The 16,880-nt window shown below is 50.0% G+C and overlaps 1 protein-coding gene across 3 annotated transcripts in view; it reads right to left on the reverse strand.

Annotated features, from left to right (window-relative positions):
- Positions 1-10,243, reverse strand: part of SLC27A1 (solute carrier family 27 member 1) — a 32,538-nt gene extending 22,295 nt beyond the window's left edge. The window contains exons 1-2 of one of the 3 annotated variants that reach the window (XM_086698679.1): positions 10,042-10,243; positions 8,384-8,551 (exon numbers count right to left, since the gene is read on the reverse strand). In XM_086698679.1, coding sequence (XP_086554805.1) covers positions 8,384-8,550 — 167 coding nt within the window. In that variant the 5' untranslated portion in view covers position 8,551; positions 10,042-10,243. The remainder of the gene's footprint in view (positions 1-8,383; positions 8,552-10,041) is intronic. The other 2 variants (XM_086698678.1, XM_086698677.1) reach the window with 2 other exon arrangements.
- Between the last annotated feature and the right edge of the window lie 6,637 nt (positions 10,244-16,880).

Here is a 16,880-nt window from a genome sequence, read left to right on the forward strand (position 1 = left end):
AGCCAAATCATGGAAAGAGCCCAAATGTCCATCAACTGATGAATAGATAAAGATGTGGGGTATGTGTGTGTGTGTGTGTGTGTATACACACACACACACACACACACACACACACACACACACACACACACATATGGAATATTACTTGGTGATCAAAAAGAATGAAATCTTGGGGCGCCTGGGTGGCTCAGTCGGTTGAGCGTCCGACTTCAGCTCAGGTCATGATCTCACACTCCAAGAGTTCGAGCCCCGCGTCGGGCTCTGTGCTGACAGCTCAGAGCCTGGAGCCTGTTTCAGATTCTGTGTCTCCCTCTCTCTCTGCCCCTCCCCTGCTCATGCTCTGTCTCTCTCTGTCTCAAAAATAAATAAAAACATTAAAAAAAAAAAAAGAATGAAATCTTGCCATTTGCAATAACATGGATGGAACTAGAGTGTATTATGCTAAGCGAAATAAGTCAGCCAGAGAAAGACAAATATCATATGATTTCACTCATATGTGGAATTTAAGATACAAAACAGATGAACATCAGAAAATGGAAGCAAAAATAATACAAAAACAGGGAGACAAACAATAAGAGAACAAACTGAGGGTTGTTGGTGGGGTGGTGGGTGAGGGGATTGGCTAAATGGACGAGGGGCATTAAGGAGGACACTTGATAACATGTACACTGGGTGTTATATGTAACTGATGAATCACTGAATTCTATCCTGAAACCATTATTACACTGTATATTAACTAACTTGGATTTAAATTTTAAAAAGTAAATAAGTAAAAATAAAAATGTATCAATATTGGTTCATCAATTGTAACAGGTATACTACACTAACACGAGATCTTTTTTTTTCTTAACGTTTATTTATTTTTGAGACAGAGAGAGACAGAGCATGAACGGGGGAGGGTCAGAGAGAGGGAGACACAGAATCTGAAACAGGCTCCAGGCTCTGAGCTGTCAGCACAGAGCCCGACGCGGGGCTCGAACTCACGGACCTTGAGATCATGACCTGAGCCGAAGTCGGCCGCTTAACCGACTGAGCCACCCAGGCGCCCCACACAAGATCTTAATAATAGGGAAACTGTGGGGAATGGGAAGGGGATATATGGGAACTCTACGTACTCTGTGATCCATTTTTCTGTAAACTTAAAACTGATAATAAAAAAATGAAGTCTATAAAAAATTAAAAATAAAGTCTATGAATTTAAACAAATAATGATCATAATAAAAAATTTTAAACTTGCAGGCATAAGTCAAATATTAACAGAAAGATTAGAAGGTGTATTTGAAGAACTATCATAGAAAGTAGGATAAAAAGATGGAGATGGCAAATTAAAAAAAAAAGAAAGAAAAGAATATTAGAGAACCAGCCCAGAATATCCAACATAATATTTATTCAACAAATAATTATCAAGCCAAATGCTGTTCCAGGTACTAAATAACAGGTGTTCCAAGAAGAACAAAAGAAATAAAGGTGAGTAAATCATCAGTACCATTTAAGAAAACTTCCTTGCCATGAAGCTAAACAACAGACCATACAATGGATGGAAATAGCTCACCATCTTGAAAAGATCCCACAAACTTCCAGAAAGAAAAACAGATCACTATAAAAGATCAGGAATTAGGAGGGTTTCAGACTTCTCAACAATAATTATGTGAGAAGAAATGCCTTCAATACTGAAGGAAAATTATTTCCAACCTAGAAGTTTAAACCGAGACCATCAATCAAGTGTGAAGGTGGAAATAAAAATGTTTTCATACATAAAGGGTCTCAAAAAAATAACTTCTCAACCACATGTCTCCCAAAGCTAATAAGAAGGTGCTCCAACAAATCAAAGGAGTAAACCAAAGAAGAAAACCACCAGGGACCCAGGAAACAGTGCATCTAACCCAAGACAGACGTAATGCCAATCCTTAGGAAGGTGGCTAGAATCAAGATTGGAATGACGGCTGTTCACCAGGTGCAAAGAGTCAGTAGCCCAGCCTGGACAAATTGGAGGCTAGAAGAGAGACTTCTCCAAAAAAGGGGAAACTGAAAGCCCATCTTACGCTATAAAAGTCATGAGAGAAGACAGACACAACTGTCATTTGGTCTTGAAGTATAGATGAATGCAAAGAAAACTAACAAATACAAAGGCAAGTAATAACCCCCCCAAAACACATAAAGGTTGTTAAGAAATAAAAAATGATCATAGTATACTAGTGGCTCAACTAAGAACACTGTTACCATCAAAACAATGTAAATATTGATTACTTACCTGGCCAAATTATGAGTCAATCTCATTACTCACAGATTTCTTAACTGCAAATTTGCCTGCTCACTAAAATTTATTTGTATCCCCAAAAATCAATATTCATATTCCTTTCACAACCATTTGAGGACACACACAGAGTGGCAAAAAAAAAAAAAAAACACAAAATGTGCTGCCCATGTGCACATTCCCAGGTTAGTTCAACAAGACAGCACTCTGCCTTTTTGTTTCAGCTCATATTGTAAATAAGCATACTTTTGGATGTCTATTTAGTGCCACATTTTTTTTTTTTTTTTTGCATTTTTGTCCTTTCTTTGGTGATTTTGAAGCTTAAAATGGCTCCCAGGAATAACGCTAAAGTGCTATCTAGTGTTCCTAAGTGCAAGAAGGCTGAGATGTGCCCTACTTAGATAAGTTTTGCTCGGGCATGAGTTATAATGCTGTTGGCCATCAGTTCACTGGTAATGAATCAGGAATATATATATAGAGAGAGGAATATATATATATACAGAGCCTGATGTGGGGCTCAAACCCATGAACCACGAGATAGGGACCTGAGTCGAAGTCAGTCGCTTAACCAACTGAGGCACCGAAGAGACCCAAGAATGAATATATACGTGTGTGTGTGTGTGTGTGTGTGTGTGTGTGTATTTTTTTTAATGTTTTATTTATTTTTGAGAGAGAGATGTAGAGCGTGAGTGGGGGAGGGGCAGAGAGAGACAGACACACACACAATCTGAAGCAGGTTGCAGGCTCTGAGCTGTCAGCACAGAGCCCGACATGGGGCTCGAACCCACAAACTATGAGATCATGACCTGAGCCAAAGTCGGCCGCTCAATCGACTGAGCCACCCCGGTGCCCCAAGAATATGTATTTTTAAAAAAGGAATATAGGGGTGCCTGGCTGGCTCAGTCAGTAGCACATGTGACTCTTGATCTCGACATCATGAGTTCAAGCCCCATGTTGGGCCCAGAGCTTACTTCAAAGCAAACAAAAAGAGATGGGCATTGAGGAGAGCACTCACTGGGATCAGCACTGGGTGTTGTATGGAAGCCACTCAATTATATTAAAAAAATAAAAAATAAATAAATAAAAAGAACTTCTATAAAATGAGGTGTCTTTAAATAGAATAAACATAAAACAAGATCATGTATTGATTGGTTGATAAAAATGTCGTGACAGGAGGTTTGCAGAAGCCTAACCCAGTATTTTCTCTAGGAATGATACCTCAGTATTTGTTGATTCAATGTTTGCAGTGGCTTTATGAGGTAGAGGGCTGAGAATCTTTCATCTGGAAGCTTGCATGACTTTCATAAAAGTAAAAATGACAAGTAAAAATGGAAAGAAAGTGCCAGTTAAGAAATATGACGGAGAATGTTCGGCCACCTGTGGGCACGGACGGCAGGAAGGTCTGTGCAGATTCTGTAACTATATCTTGGGAAAGAGACAGAAGACGCCCTCCCTGGTCAGATCCTGATATCCCACCCGTTCGGTAATAAGTAGACTAGCTGAGGTGAGCAGCCTCGTTATTTATTGAGCACCTACTATGTGCCGGGTGCTGTGCGAACTTTATGGCCACCCTCTGAAGCAGAGTCCTAAAATTCCCATGTGACAGATGACGGGATGAGGCGGGTGCTCAGAGAGGTGCATTAACATGCCCGAGGTCACACAGCAAGTCAGGGCAGAAGCCCAGAACCAGGACCCCCACCAGGGTCCCTCTGCTCCTCCTGAGGCCTAACAAAGCATTAATAAAGCATTCGCCACATATGCCCATGCTGCACACAAGAGGTGTTCAATTCATGCTTCTTGAGGGAGAGACATTACATAAGGACTATTTTTATAGATAAAGGAACTGGGACTCAGAGGGCAACTTTCCATGGGCCAGCAAGGGGCAGAGCTGAGGTCCACCCTGGCTCTGGCCATCAAGCTCCCAACCATCTGCTTACACAGCCACCAAGCCCCCCCTCCCCCCACCAGCCGACAGCAACCAGCACCAACGCATCTGAGTACCGACCGGGTACCCAGCTCTCCTCTAAGAGCTTCCTGTGAGTGAACTTGACAGAGCACCCCAAGAACCCCAGAAGCTGGTATTATTTTTATAGCCATGGGGAAAGGACCTTCAGCAAGGCTGGGAACCACAGGAAGCAGCCCCTGCAAGGAGGGCCCCCACCCCCACCCTGTCCACCGGTGATACTGCAAGAAACAGGAATTGAGGCTATAGCCGGTCACGATCAGGTTACATGAGCATTCGGGATGGGCCCAGCTCTCACCGCCTGTCCCGTCCTGCCCTCGCCCCCATCCTTTCCGGAGTACACCCACGTGGGCAGACAGGAGACTCCAGTGCTCAGCTCCAGCCACATGCCTGGGCTGCCCCGGCCTGGCAGCAGCCCAAGCCACCCCCACCCTGGGGACAAAGAAGCCACTGTGCGCCTCTGGGCCCTTCCTGAATGAGACTTCTTCTCATCCTTCTGTTCCTTCTGCCCCCTCATGTTTTCACCCTGAGCTCCAGGACACCCGGGCAGAAAGAAACCAACAAGAATAAATGTGATCAGATTTCACGCCGCGAATACAGGATACAGAACGAGGTGGGAGAACTGGAGTCGGGTGCTTACAGATTTTCTGAACCCTGGGTCTAAAGGCAGCTCCCCTGCCACAGCACAGGGGCTAAGAACATGAACTCCAGTGCCCTGCCCTCCTTGCCTGAGCATTCCCGGGTAAGGGACCTCGTCTCTCCGTGCCTGTAAATGGGGTTAGTAGGCATCCTTTTTTTTTTTTTTAAAGGTTGTATTTATTTATTTTGAGACAGTGAGAGAACGTGAGCAGGAGAGGGGCAGAGAGACAGAGACAGAGAATCCCCAGCAGGGTCCGCACTGTCAGCACACAGCCCGGACATGGGGCTCAAACCCATGAACCATGAGATCATGACCTGAGTGGAGATCAAGAGTCGGACATTTAGGGGGCACCTGGGTGGCTCAGTCAGTTGAACATGTGGCTCTTGGTTTGGGTTCAGGTCATGATCTCACCGTTTCGTGGGTTTGGGCACCACCCTGGGCTCCATGCTGACGGTGCGAAACCTGCTGGGGATTCTCTGTCTCTCCTCTCTCTCTCTCTCTGCCACTCCCCGACTCATGCTATCTCTGTCCCTCTCAAAATCAATCAATAAATTAAAAAAAAAAAAAAAAGAGTTGGACACTTAACCGACTGAGCCACCCAGGCGCCCCCTTTTTTAAGTTAATTATCTATTTTTGAGAGAGAGAGAAAGAAAGAGCGTGAAGGTGGGAGGGGCAGAGGGGGAGGTGGAGAGAGAGAATACCAAGCAGGGTCTAAGTTGTCAATACAGAGCCCGACGTGGGGCTCGATCCTACGAACTGCGAGATCATGACCTGAGCAGAAACCAAGAGTCGGAAACTCAACCTTCTGAGCCACCCAGGCGCCCTTCCTTCTTTATCGGACTGTGAGAACACAAGGCCTGGTCCACGGAAAGGGCCATACAAGCTGTGTTAGTTAGCTATTGCTGTGTGACAAATTGCCTCCAAAATTACCAGCTGGAAACATTTATTAGCACACATTTTCTGAAGGTCAGGAAGCCAGGAATAGCTTAGCAGTGTGGTTCGAGCGTCTTATGAGGCCGCAATCAAGGTATTGGCTGGCGCTGAGGTCATCTCAAGGTTTCACTGGGAGAGAGTCTACTTCCAAGTTCACTCACGTGGGCCTCTCCCCAGGACTGCCTTGCATAACAGCAGCCAGCTTTTTCCAGAGGGAAAGATCTGAGAGAGCACCACAGTCGTGCATATTACAAACCTCGGATGTAACAGCCCATTTCTTTTGCCGTATTCTGTTCATTAGAAGCAAGTCTCTAGATCCAGCCCACTCTCAAAGCAGGGGGGATCATAGGAGAATGTGAAGACCAGGACGTTGGGCCATCTCGGAGGCTGCCTCCGAGTAGACCCAGCTCCTGCCCCATCCCCAGGGGGGACAGCCAGGCACAGACACTCTGGCTCAATGAGGCAGAGCTGGGGCCTGTGCGAGCCCAAGGGGGTAGGGAAAGGCGTGCCGGCCAGCAAACATATCTTGTGCTCCTGCAATGTGCCACCCCACGTGGAGGCCAGGGCCACCGTGACACTAAGACCAACACAGCCTCCATTGTGTCCCCACAGGGCCTGCCGTCTAGTGGGGGGAAAGAGACTCAAGAATTAAAAGGCAATAAACCAGACACACAAGATCATTACAAACGATGAATGTCGCTAGCGGTTACAAGTCAAGCTTTAGAGCCACACTGCCTGGGTTCAAATCCTGTCCCCACTACTCCCCCCGACCTGGGCGAGCGACGAAACCTTGCTGTGCCTCAGTTTGCTCGTCCGTAAGGTGGGGACAAGAGAGTACCCACACCATAGGGTTGTTGGGAGGGCTTCGAGAAGTCATGTTTAGCATGGTGCCTGGCATGGAGCGGGCACTCAGCAAATATTGGCCATCCTGCCAAGGAGCAACAAGGTTGGAGAGTGTACAGAGACACAGGGTCAGGAGAGGGCTCTCTAAGATGACATTTAAGCGATGGCATGATGACAATGAATAGCAAGGAAGAGGGATCCAGGCAGAGGGAGCAGCAAGTACAAAGGCCCTGGGGCCGAGCATGTTTAGGAACAGCAAGGCCAGTGTAGCTGGAAGAGTGACAAAGGAAAGGAGAAGAGGTTGTGGACACAGTCAGGAACCTCAGGTGGTGTCGATTCTAAGGGCAACAAGGAACCGTGGGAAGGTGTTGAGTAGGAAAATTCTGCAAAGGGTCCCGAGGGAGGCAACATCATAAGGCATCACCAGGCAAGAGGAGGTCCAGCGTGTGCCAGGCAGAGGGAACATCCTGAGCCTGACAAGGCAAGTTGATATGAGGGCCAGATGACACGATAGAGGTGGGGAGTGGCGAGTGGGCAGATCCCAGGATAGGTCACAGTGTCCAGCTGGAGGTTGAGTCTTTTTCCTGCAGAGGATGGGGGTCGTGGAGGGTAGGTGAACAGAGTGCATGCTCAGATGTGCATGTCAGAAAGACCAAGGCAGAGGCAGGGGCCAGCGCATGGAGAGGAAAGGACGGGTGCTGGAAGGTTCAGAACCAGTCAACTGGCAGTGGAACTTTCCCCAGCTGCACACCATCCCTGCTGCTCACAGAGCCTGTTTCTTCACCCTTAATGGGTCAGTCCCCCCACCTCCCTGAAAGGATCAGCCTCGCGGCCACAGCAGGTGCTCAGGCATTCCCATGTGGGGACTGTTACCAAGATTTGCTCGGACGGGAATCCCCCACGACACCTATTCCCCCCCACCCAGGAAGACCCCCGCAACAGCTTCTTCAGGCAAGCCCCTCAAAGACACCCCAGAGACCTTCTTCCAGGGATACCTGCCTATGACACCAAAATCCCCTCGCGTGAGATCACAGTCTCCAGAGACTCCCCAAACAAGTCTTGGAATACACAGCAACCTCTCCACAAAACCTGAACCCCCCAAATCCTGCACAGACTCCAAACTCTCAAAGAGCGCTACTGCCACAGAGAAACCGGTAAATTGTCCCGTGGAGACACACACCCTTCAGGAACCCTAAAAGTCCCTTACAGGTACCCCAAAAGGCCCCTTCATCCATCACACCCGAGAAAGCCCTAAGTAAACCCAAAGTGTCTTGGCAGCCCCCAGAGACCACTGGGTCACCACTGTGGGACCCTAGGGACCTACCAGAATCCATGAAGAGCCCCGAGAGGCCTGTCACAGTCACCAAGTCCCCACAGAGACCCCCAAATACCCAGGGGCTCCCAATCAGCCTCAGCTCTCTGGAACCCCAACCAGCTCCCCCAAAGATCTCCAAGTTACCTTCCAGTGCCCTGAAGTCTCCAAAGCAGCCCCTAGAAGCCTGAAACCTACTCATCTCCTTCCAGAGACCCTCAAACTGTCCCCTGCAGCTCCCCTCAGTGACCCCCTACCCGGCACTCTTTCAGGTCCCGGCCCCGCCCCTAACCCCGCCCTCACCTAAGCCTCGCCCCCAGTATCCAAAACCCCTCTCCCCAAGCCCTCAGGACCCCCCAACGCCGCCGCTGCAACCTCCACCTCTGACCACCCCCAGGACGCGCAGCCGGCGGGGGACCAGGCCGCGAATGCACTCACAAGAGGTCCCGCCTCGCGGTCTTGCAGACGATACGCAGGAAACGCCAGCCGCCGCCGCCCACGTACACGCCGAGCGCCGCCGCTGCGCTCCAGGTCCACGGCAGCCCCAGCAGCCACAGCAGCACCAGCGAGACCACGGAAGCCGAACCTGCACCCGGAGCCCGCATCCTGGGGAGGCGGAGAGCGCTGAGGCCGCGAGCCGCTGGGGCCCCGCCCCACAGCCAACCGGGCTCCGCCCCCCGGCCCCGGCTCCGCCTCTTCGGGGAGCCCAGGCCACCGCCTTCGGGTTGGGCCCCGCCCTCCTGCCTGAATTGGCCGTGTTCCGGACAGGCTCCGCCCCTGGATCAGGGCCCCGCCCCCATCCCATGTTGGATACAGGCTTCCTGGTTCCTAACCCTCCTCAGGCTTCTTTGCCAATCATTATTACAGGCCACGCCCTCAGACGCAGCTCTTCCCCTCCGTCAGTCACTATCAAGCCCTGCCCCACGTCTTGACCTAGAGGCTGGACTCTGAACCCAAGCTCCATCCTCACGACCTGGCTCCAAGCATGGGCTCCACCTCTTCCCTACCACGGACCCAGTCGCTTCCCCGTAACTTGACCAGCCCTTCCCCATGCCTTGACCTAGCCGTTGTCTTCAGTTACAGGATCTTTCCCGTTCCCAAGCCTGTCCAGCCAACAGGGCCTGAGCTTTCCCCCAAAGTCCCGCTTCTACCCTTCCTCCGCCACCCATTGGCCCCGCCCCCAGTCAACGATCTGGTCCCGCCCACAAATGCATACCACGCCCATTCCACGCTAGGCCCCTCCCCTAGCCCCGGGCTTCGCCCGCCCCTTATCCCAGGCACAGGTTCCACCCCTGGCCACTGGCTCCTCCCTCGAGCTTTACCCCAATCGTCACCCTCCGGGCCCCACACTGGCCCACCTAGCGCCCTAGGCCCCTCCCCACCTGCCAGCCCAGGCCCGCCCCAAGGCCCTCTTCTGACTTGTCAAGAGCCGGAGCTCCTCAGCCGCTTAGCCAAGGCCCGCCTCTTTCCGGAGGCCACGACCATAGAGAGAGGCCCCGGGCCAGAGAGACGACGGCCAACGAGACCCCGGGGCTAGAACGGCCCAGAGACGGCCGCAGCTGTCTTCAAGACAACCAAACGGCCCTCCCTCCGCCCGCCCCCGCGCGGCGTTTAGAAAGCACGTGCTCCCGCAGCCTAGGGGCGTGGCTTCGGGTTGAGCTTTAGAGGGCACACAGATTCCTACCCCTGGGCACCAGAAAATCCCAGTTCACACTCAGGGCCTGTGTGTGCTGGATTCTTGCCCCAGTTTGTCCTATATCCAAGCACCATAGCCTCTTGGGTCTTAAATACACATTCCGGGGACCCGAAGAGTCCTAAACTCACAGCCTAGGACCCTCAGAAGGTTCTAAACCCCATCTGTCTTAATGATCCATTTCAAGGACCCAACTAATCCCAAACCTATATCGCAAAATCTCGTCAGTTAAATCTCTTTAACACCCCAAGAGCCCAGGGAGGGCAAAATCCGCACACCAGGCTCCCCACACCCTCCCGTACCCAGGGTCCTAAATGCCCACCCAGAGACCCAAAAGCCCTCCTCCCGATCAGGCACGGGCTAGCGCCCGCCTGACTGCCCACCACCCTGGTCCCTGGCTGACCTGGAGCGGCTCACAGACCCTCAGTCTTGGCCGGTTCCCCGTGGGTTCCCAGAAGCTCAGGCGGGGACGATGAGGCCAAGACAGAGAACTCCAAACCTAGCCCGAGAAGGTGGGTCCTCCAGACCCTCTGTTTCTGCAGACTCCTGGGCCCTGCTCTGCCTGCGCTATGCCCATGTAGGCCACTGCCTTGGATCCCTCCCTCCAAGCTCCCCCTCCTCTGCCCCCCTGCCCACCCCACCCCTGCTTGTTTTCGGCCTTGCTTTGGCCGACCTTCCCAGCGCTCTCCTTGGGAGGCGGCCAGGGCCGGCTTCCAGCGCCATTTGGAGGACAGGGCTGGGCAGGCTCCCACCCCTCCCACGTGCTACCATCGGTGCCTGCGGCTGCCCAGGGTGGGTGGAATGGGGGGCAAGGAGGCAGATCAGGAGGACAGGCCCAGAGCCAGCCACTGGTCTGCTACTTCCTTGGGCAGGGATCAGCAGTCAGCAGTGACCGGTAACTACAGCTGCACTCTTGTCCTGCCAGGTAGCACTACTGTGATCACCCCCATTTTACAGGCCAAGAAACTGAGGACTGGAGCTGTCACGCTAGCTAGAGTTGGGAGTCATTCATTCATTCACAAACGTGGCCTGGAGGCTTGCGCTGCCTCCTCTCCCTCTTCCTCCCCTTGTCTCCTCCCTCAAACTTCTCCTCCCCCTCCTTCCTTCGACCCAGACTCCTTCATTTTTCCCCACTTCCTCCCTCTCACCTCCTCTTCGTCTCCCTCCTCAGGTTTCTTCCTCCCCTCCCCCTTTCCTCCACTCTCCCCCTTCTTTGCTTCTCCCCCGCCCCACTTCCTTCCGTTTCTCTTCTGTTCTATCCCTCTCCTCCCGGCCCCTCCTCTTACCTCCTCCCCTGCCCTCCTGGCTTCCCTCCTCCTCCCCCCTCCTCTTCCTCTTTCTTCCTCTCCCCGTTCCTCCTCTTCTCCATCTTACAGAGTTTACTGAGACCTGACTAAATAGTGCCCCAGACAAGCAATCTCTCCCAAGTGTGCCCACAGCTCCTGGAGATACTCTTATAGGTCCTCAGGCTGAAATCCCCAAATCCAAAAGGCTCTGGAAACCCAACTTTCTTCTTCAGGCCGGAACTGCCAGAACTCCAGATGCAGGTGTAGGCAAATAGGGCGAGAGGTTCCCGAAAAAAGAAAGACAAGGCTTTGGGATGCCTGGGTGGCTCAGTCAGATGAGCGTCCGACTTTGGCTCAGGTCATGATCTCACAGTCTGTGAGTTCAAGCCCCGCATCACGCTCTGTGCTGACAGCTCGGAGCCTGGAGCCTGCTTCAGATTCTGTGTCTCCCTCTCTCTCTGCCTCTCCCCTGCTCATGCTCTGTCTCTCTGTCTCAAAAATAAATAAAAACATTAAGAAAAAGAAAGACAAGCCGTAACTTTCTTAACATAAGAGAAGTCATTTTAGGTCCCCAGCCACTTTGTGAAATGCCCAACCACATTTCTTGCAGAACGTCCTGGGATCTGTTAAAATCACAAGACCTCCGTAGTTAACGATTTTAAAGGAACAAAAGGAATTAAAAACAGCCACTACCTGGCCAGGGGAGAACCTCACCACATCAGAGACAATACATTGGTGGTAAAAAAAACTCCCGCTGCTGTTTCAGAGGGAAAGATGGACCCACCACACTCTTGAATCTTTGCAGGGTTTAAACCCCTGGAACACTCAAACATCGATGACTTTTGCCCCACTTCTCTACAGCGCTCTCCTTTGCCAAGCCCTTTCATGAATATGCATGTACCCTTAGTTTCAGACTTCCCCAATTTTGTTGTCTGGGGAGGGCGGGGACAGTGCTTTGGGAGAAATATCCTCAGTGGTCTCCCTACTTGTTGCAAATAAAACCCTTCCTTTTCCCACTCTTGGCTTGGTTGTCTTTCAGCTGGACACCCACCAGGAGGAGAACGCAGTTTCCGGTTACAGAGGGACCACCTCCCCCTGTGCTGACCCAGTCTGCTGTCACTGCTTTCAGTGGTCAATTATTCCTTTGTATCCCTGATGTATCCCTTTGCTTAAGGGCTGTCCCGAGAGCCCCAGGGGCATCACGTAAGATACAGCAGATTTCACCCTCAATTATCTCCTTAAGCTACCAAAAACTCCCAGTTCTGAAATACAACTGTCGCCTGGTTTTCCAGATGAAGCCGTCTTACCTCCATTTCACAGAAATGGAAACTGAGGCCTGGAGACGGGGACAGACTCAGGTTCTACCCCTCTCCAGCTGGTGGCCTTGGACTGGTCACCTCTCCCCTCTGTACCTTGGTTGCCCTTGGGTGATAATGCCCGCCTCCTGGAACGCCGTGCATCAAATATTTCTTGATCACCACTGCGCCACGGCTGACTAGGGGTTTCGCATCCGCGGAATGAATGGGCCAGGCACCTGCTGGGTGTAGGGGCACAGCCAACCGTGCATCTCCCTCCCTGGGGTGCAGGCCACGGCGAAGGGAGTTCTTAGAACTTTCCAGAAGGAGAGAAATGAAGCATCCATTGAAAGTAAAATACTGAAAGATCATAGCTTGGGGGTTTCATTATAAACAGACCATGAGCACCACGTGGGAGTGAACAATTTCTCTCCGCCAAATTCATGTGCCCACCACAAGTAGGGGTATTAGTTTCTTGCTGCTGCCATAACAAAGTATCACAAAGTGTTAAACCAGGTGGCTTAAAACAACAGAAATTTATTCTCTCACAGTTCTGGAGGCCAGAAGTCCGAAATCAAAATGTCAACAGCCACACTCCCTCTGGAAATTCTAGGGAAGGATCCACGCATTCCTCGGCTGTGGCCACGTCACTCTGCCTCCGTCTTCACATGGCCTTCTCCCCGTGTGTCTCCTCTTCTGTCTCTTACAAAGACACTTGCCATTGGATTTAAGACCTACCTCCATAATCCAAGATGATCTCATCTTGAGATTCTTAATTACATCCGCGAAGACCCTTTCTCCAAATAAGGTCACGGTCACAGGTTCCGGGGTTAGGACTCGGACAGATCTCTCTGGGGGCCACCACTCAACCCACTACAACAGAATAAAGGGTTAGAGCAGTAGTTCTCGGGACACCTGGGTGGCTCCGTCGGTTAAGCGTCCGACTCCGGCTCAGGTCATGATTTCGCAGTTGGTGAGTTCGAGCCCCACATGGGGCTCTGTGCTGACATAGCTCAGAGCCTGGAGCCCGCTTCTGATTCTGTGTCTGCCTCTCTCTCTGCCCCTCCCCTGCTCATACTGTCTGTCAATAAATAAATAAATAAATAAATAAATAAATAAATACGCAGTAGTTCTCAACTGCCCCTGGAGACACCTGGCAATGCCTGGAGACATTTTTATTTGTTTATTTTTTTTTAATGTTTATTTCTTTTCTGTTCTGAGAACAGAAGCCTGGCACCTCACAAACATTATAGAAGAGTCCTCTGTCCTCGAGATCATTTTGCTCTTGGTGCATCTTTTGCACTCGCGACACGAGTCGCGAGAGTGAGGAAAATCTGGGGAAACCATTTCTAAACAGAATGTAACATGGGGCGCCTGGGTGGCGCAGTCGGTTAAACGTCTGACTTCAGCCAGGTCACGATCTCGCGGTCCATGAGTTCGAGCCCCGCGTCGGGCTCTGGGCTGATGGCTCGGAGCCTGGAGCCTGTTTCCGACTCTGTGTCTCCCTCTCTCTCTGCCCCTCCCCCGTTCATGCTCTGTCTCTCTCTGTCCCAAAAATAAATAAAAAACGTTGAAAAAAAAAACAGAATGTAACAAGGACATATCGGGACTGAGGTCATTCACAAAACCTTGACAACATGAATTACGTCTTGGGAATGGAGATGTTGTGACTTCCTTTCTTATTGTTTAAAGCCAATCCGAAGTTTCTTTCAGAGTCTCTCATGTTTTTCTAAACCTGGAAAAATCTTCTAGACCTGGTGTCCCAGTTAGCTATTGCTGTGTAACAGATCACCCCGAACTGGAGTGGATTCATACAACAGGGATCAACTGTATCTGTCTGGCTGGGCAGTCCCCCTGCTGGACTCAATCCCCTCAGCCAATGAGACACCATCATCACCCTGAACTCCAATGGACTTCCCTTCAAAACAACCCCTCCCAACTTCCTCTTTCTCCAAAAAATCGCAGTCCTCTCCTTTGCCGGACATGCCTGTGGTTTTTGCGTAGCTTGCTTATTCCGAATTGCAATTCTCTGCTATTCCTGAACAAGCCCATTTTGTTGGTACAATAATTGTTTTCTGGGGCGCCTGGGTGGCTCAGTCGGTTGAGCGTCCGACTTCAGCTCAGGTCATGATCTCACAGTCTGTGAGTTCGAGCCCCGCATCGGGCTCTGTGCTGACAGCTCAGAGCCTGGAGCCTGCTTCGGATTCTGTGTCTCCCTCTCTCTCTGACTCTCCCCCGTTCACGCTCTGTCTCTCTCTGTCTCAAAAATAAATAAAATCATTAAAAAATTTAACAAAAAAATAAAAATAAAAAAAATTGTTTTCATTTTAGGGTCAATACCGCCATGTGACCTCTTATCCAATAGGCTAGAACAGGGGTCTGCAAACCACAGCTCACAGACCACATCTGGTTCACCAGAGGCTGAGAATGGTCTTTACACTTTGGAATGGTTGAAGAATATCAAAAGACTAATATTTCCTGACACGTGAAAATCCTACGAAATTCAAACTTGGGCTTCTGTAAGTAGAGACTCCTATTGGAACTGTGGCTATGGCACACAAAGCCAAAAACATTTACCACCTGGTCCTTTATAGAAAAGCTTTGTCAGCTCCTGGGCTAGATCAGCTTCCTTACATGGGGCATCAGGAGGCAGCATTCCAAGAGAATCAAAGTGGGAATTAAGGATAAGACTTATCTTCCAAACTCACACCTTCTGCCACATTCTGTTGGTCAAAGCAAGTCACGAAGCCAGTCCAGATTCAAGGAGAGGGGTACTAGTTTCCATCTCCTCCTAATGAGAAGGGGCTGCAAAATACTGTGGCCATGGTCTTCAACCTTACCAAAGGATCTTAAGGTGGGCTGTCCAGACTGAATTCAGGAAGGTGGAGAAAAAAACCTAAACATGTTTATTTTCAGTACCTTCTATTAACTTTGAAGATAAAGTTAGTGGGGTGCCTGCGTGGCTCACTCTGCTAAGCGTCCAACTTCGGCTCACGGCAGGATCTCATGGTCCGTGAGTTTGAGCCCTGCATCTCGCTCTGTGCTGACAGCTCAAAGCCTGGAGCCTGCTTCAGATTCTGTGTCTCCCTCTCTCTCTGTCTCTCTGCCCCTCCCCCTACTCACACTCTTGTCTCCGTCTCTCTCAAAAATGAATAAACATTAAAACAAATAAACAGGGGCGCCTGGGTGGCTCCGTCGGTTAAGTGCCCAACTTCGGCTCAGGTCATGATCTCAGAGTTTGTGAGTTCGAGCCCCACATCGGTCTCTGTGCTGACAGCTCGGAGCCTGAAGCCTGCTTCGGATTCTGTGTCTCCCTTGCTCTCTGCCCCTTCCCCACTCATGCTCTGTCTCTCTGTCTCAAAAATAAAGAAAGGTTAAAAAAATTAAAAAAATAAATAAAATAAATAAGTAAAGTCAGTTTACTAGCAAAAAAAAAAATGGGTTTATTTGCTATAGCAGAGAATTGTGATTCGGGAGAAGCAAACTATGGCAAAAACCGTAGGCTATTCCAACAAAGGAGATGAACATTATTTTATAGAGAAGGAGGAAGTTGGGAGGGGCTGTTTTGGAGGAAAGTCCATCAAAGAGAAGCAGGAGTTCAGGGTGATGATGGTTAATTGGCTGAGTTTCAGGGGTAGTTGACTTATTGTAGGAGACTGCATGTCCCTCTTTTCCTGTTGAGAACTGTAATTGATCATTCTTTCCTGTGGATTCCCCTGTTGGAGGTTCTGAAATTGACACAGCTTCCTGTAATTGATATGGAGTGGTAGGGTGTGAGCTCCCCCTTCTGGCCTCAGGCTTCCATTTTAGTGTGGTTTCCCATTATTAATTTTTACACTTAAAAAATATTTTATTTATTTATTTTTAAGTTTATGTATTTTGAGAGAGAGAGAAAGCACGAGTGGGGGAGGTGGAGAGAGAGAGAGAGAGGGAGAGAAAATCCCAAGCTGACTCTGCACTGTCAGTGAAGAGCTCATCGTGAGGCTCTATCTCACGAACCGTGAGATCACGACCTGAGCCGACATCAAGAGTCAGACGCTTAATGGACTGAGCCACCCAGGCGTCCCCATCTTTACACTTCTAACTGGAATTTAGCCTGTGTTTTTTTATGTCCTGTCAAAGCAGGTATCAGCCAGCCCTGTGACTTTGTCTCCCGTGGAAATCAAAGGTAATTTCATATCACAGCCTGGCCGTTGCAGGCAGACACCTCAAAATATCACTAATGCTCATTTTGATTTAGAAATCACAAGGGGCGCCTGGGTGGCTCAGTCGGCTGAGCGTAAGACTTCAGCTCAGGTCATGATCTCGCAGCTCATGAGTTCGAGGCCCGCATCGGGTTCTGTGTTGACAGCTCAGAGCCTGGAGCCTGCTTTGGATTCTGTGTCTCCCTCTCTCTCTGCCCCTAACCCACTCGCATTCTGTCTCTCTCTCAAAAATAAATAAACATTTTAAAAAACTAAAAAAAAAAAAAGAACTCACAATACTTGGGGGCACCTGGGTGGCTCTGTCGACTTCAGCTCAGGTCATGATCTTGCAGTCCGTGAGTTCGTTCCCTCTCTCTCTGTCCCTCCCCCACTCATGCTCTGTCTCTCTCTCTCTCTCTCTCTCTCTCTCTCAAAAATAAAAAATAAAACACTAACAAAAAAAAAGAAATCACAATA

The sequence above is a fragment of the Puma concolor genome, chromosome A2 (assembly GCF_028749965.1).
Source record: "Puma concolor isolate L17-30 chromosome A2, mPumCon1.1.hap2, whole genome shotgun sequence".
Taxonomy (NCBI): Eukaryota; Metazoa; Chordata; class Mammalia; order Carnivora; family Felidae; genus Puma; species Puma concolor.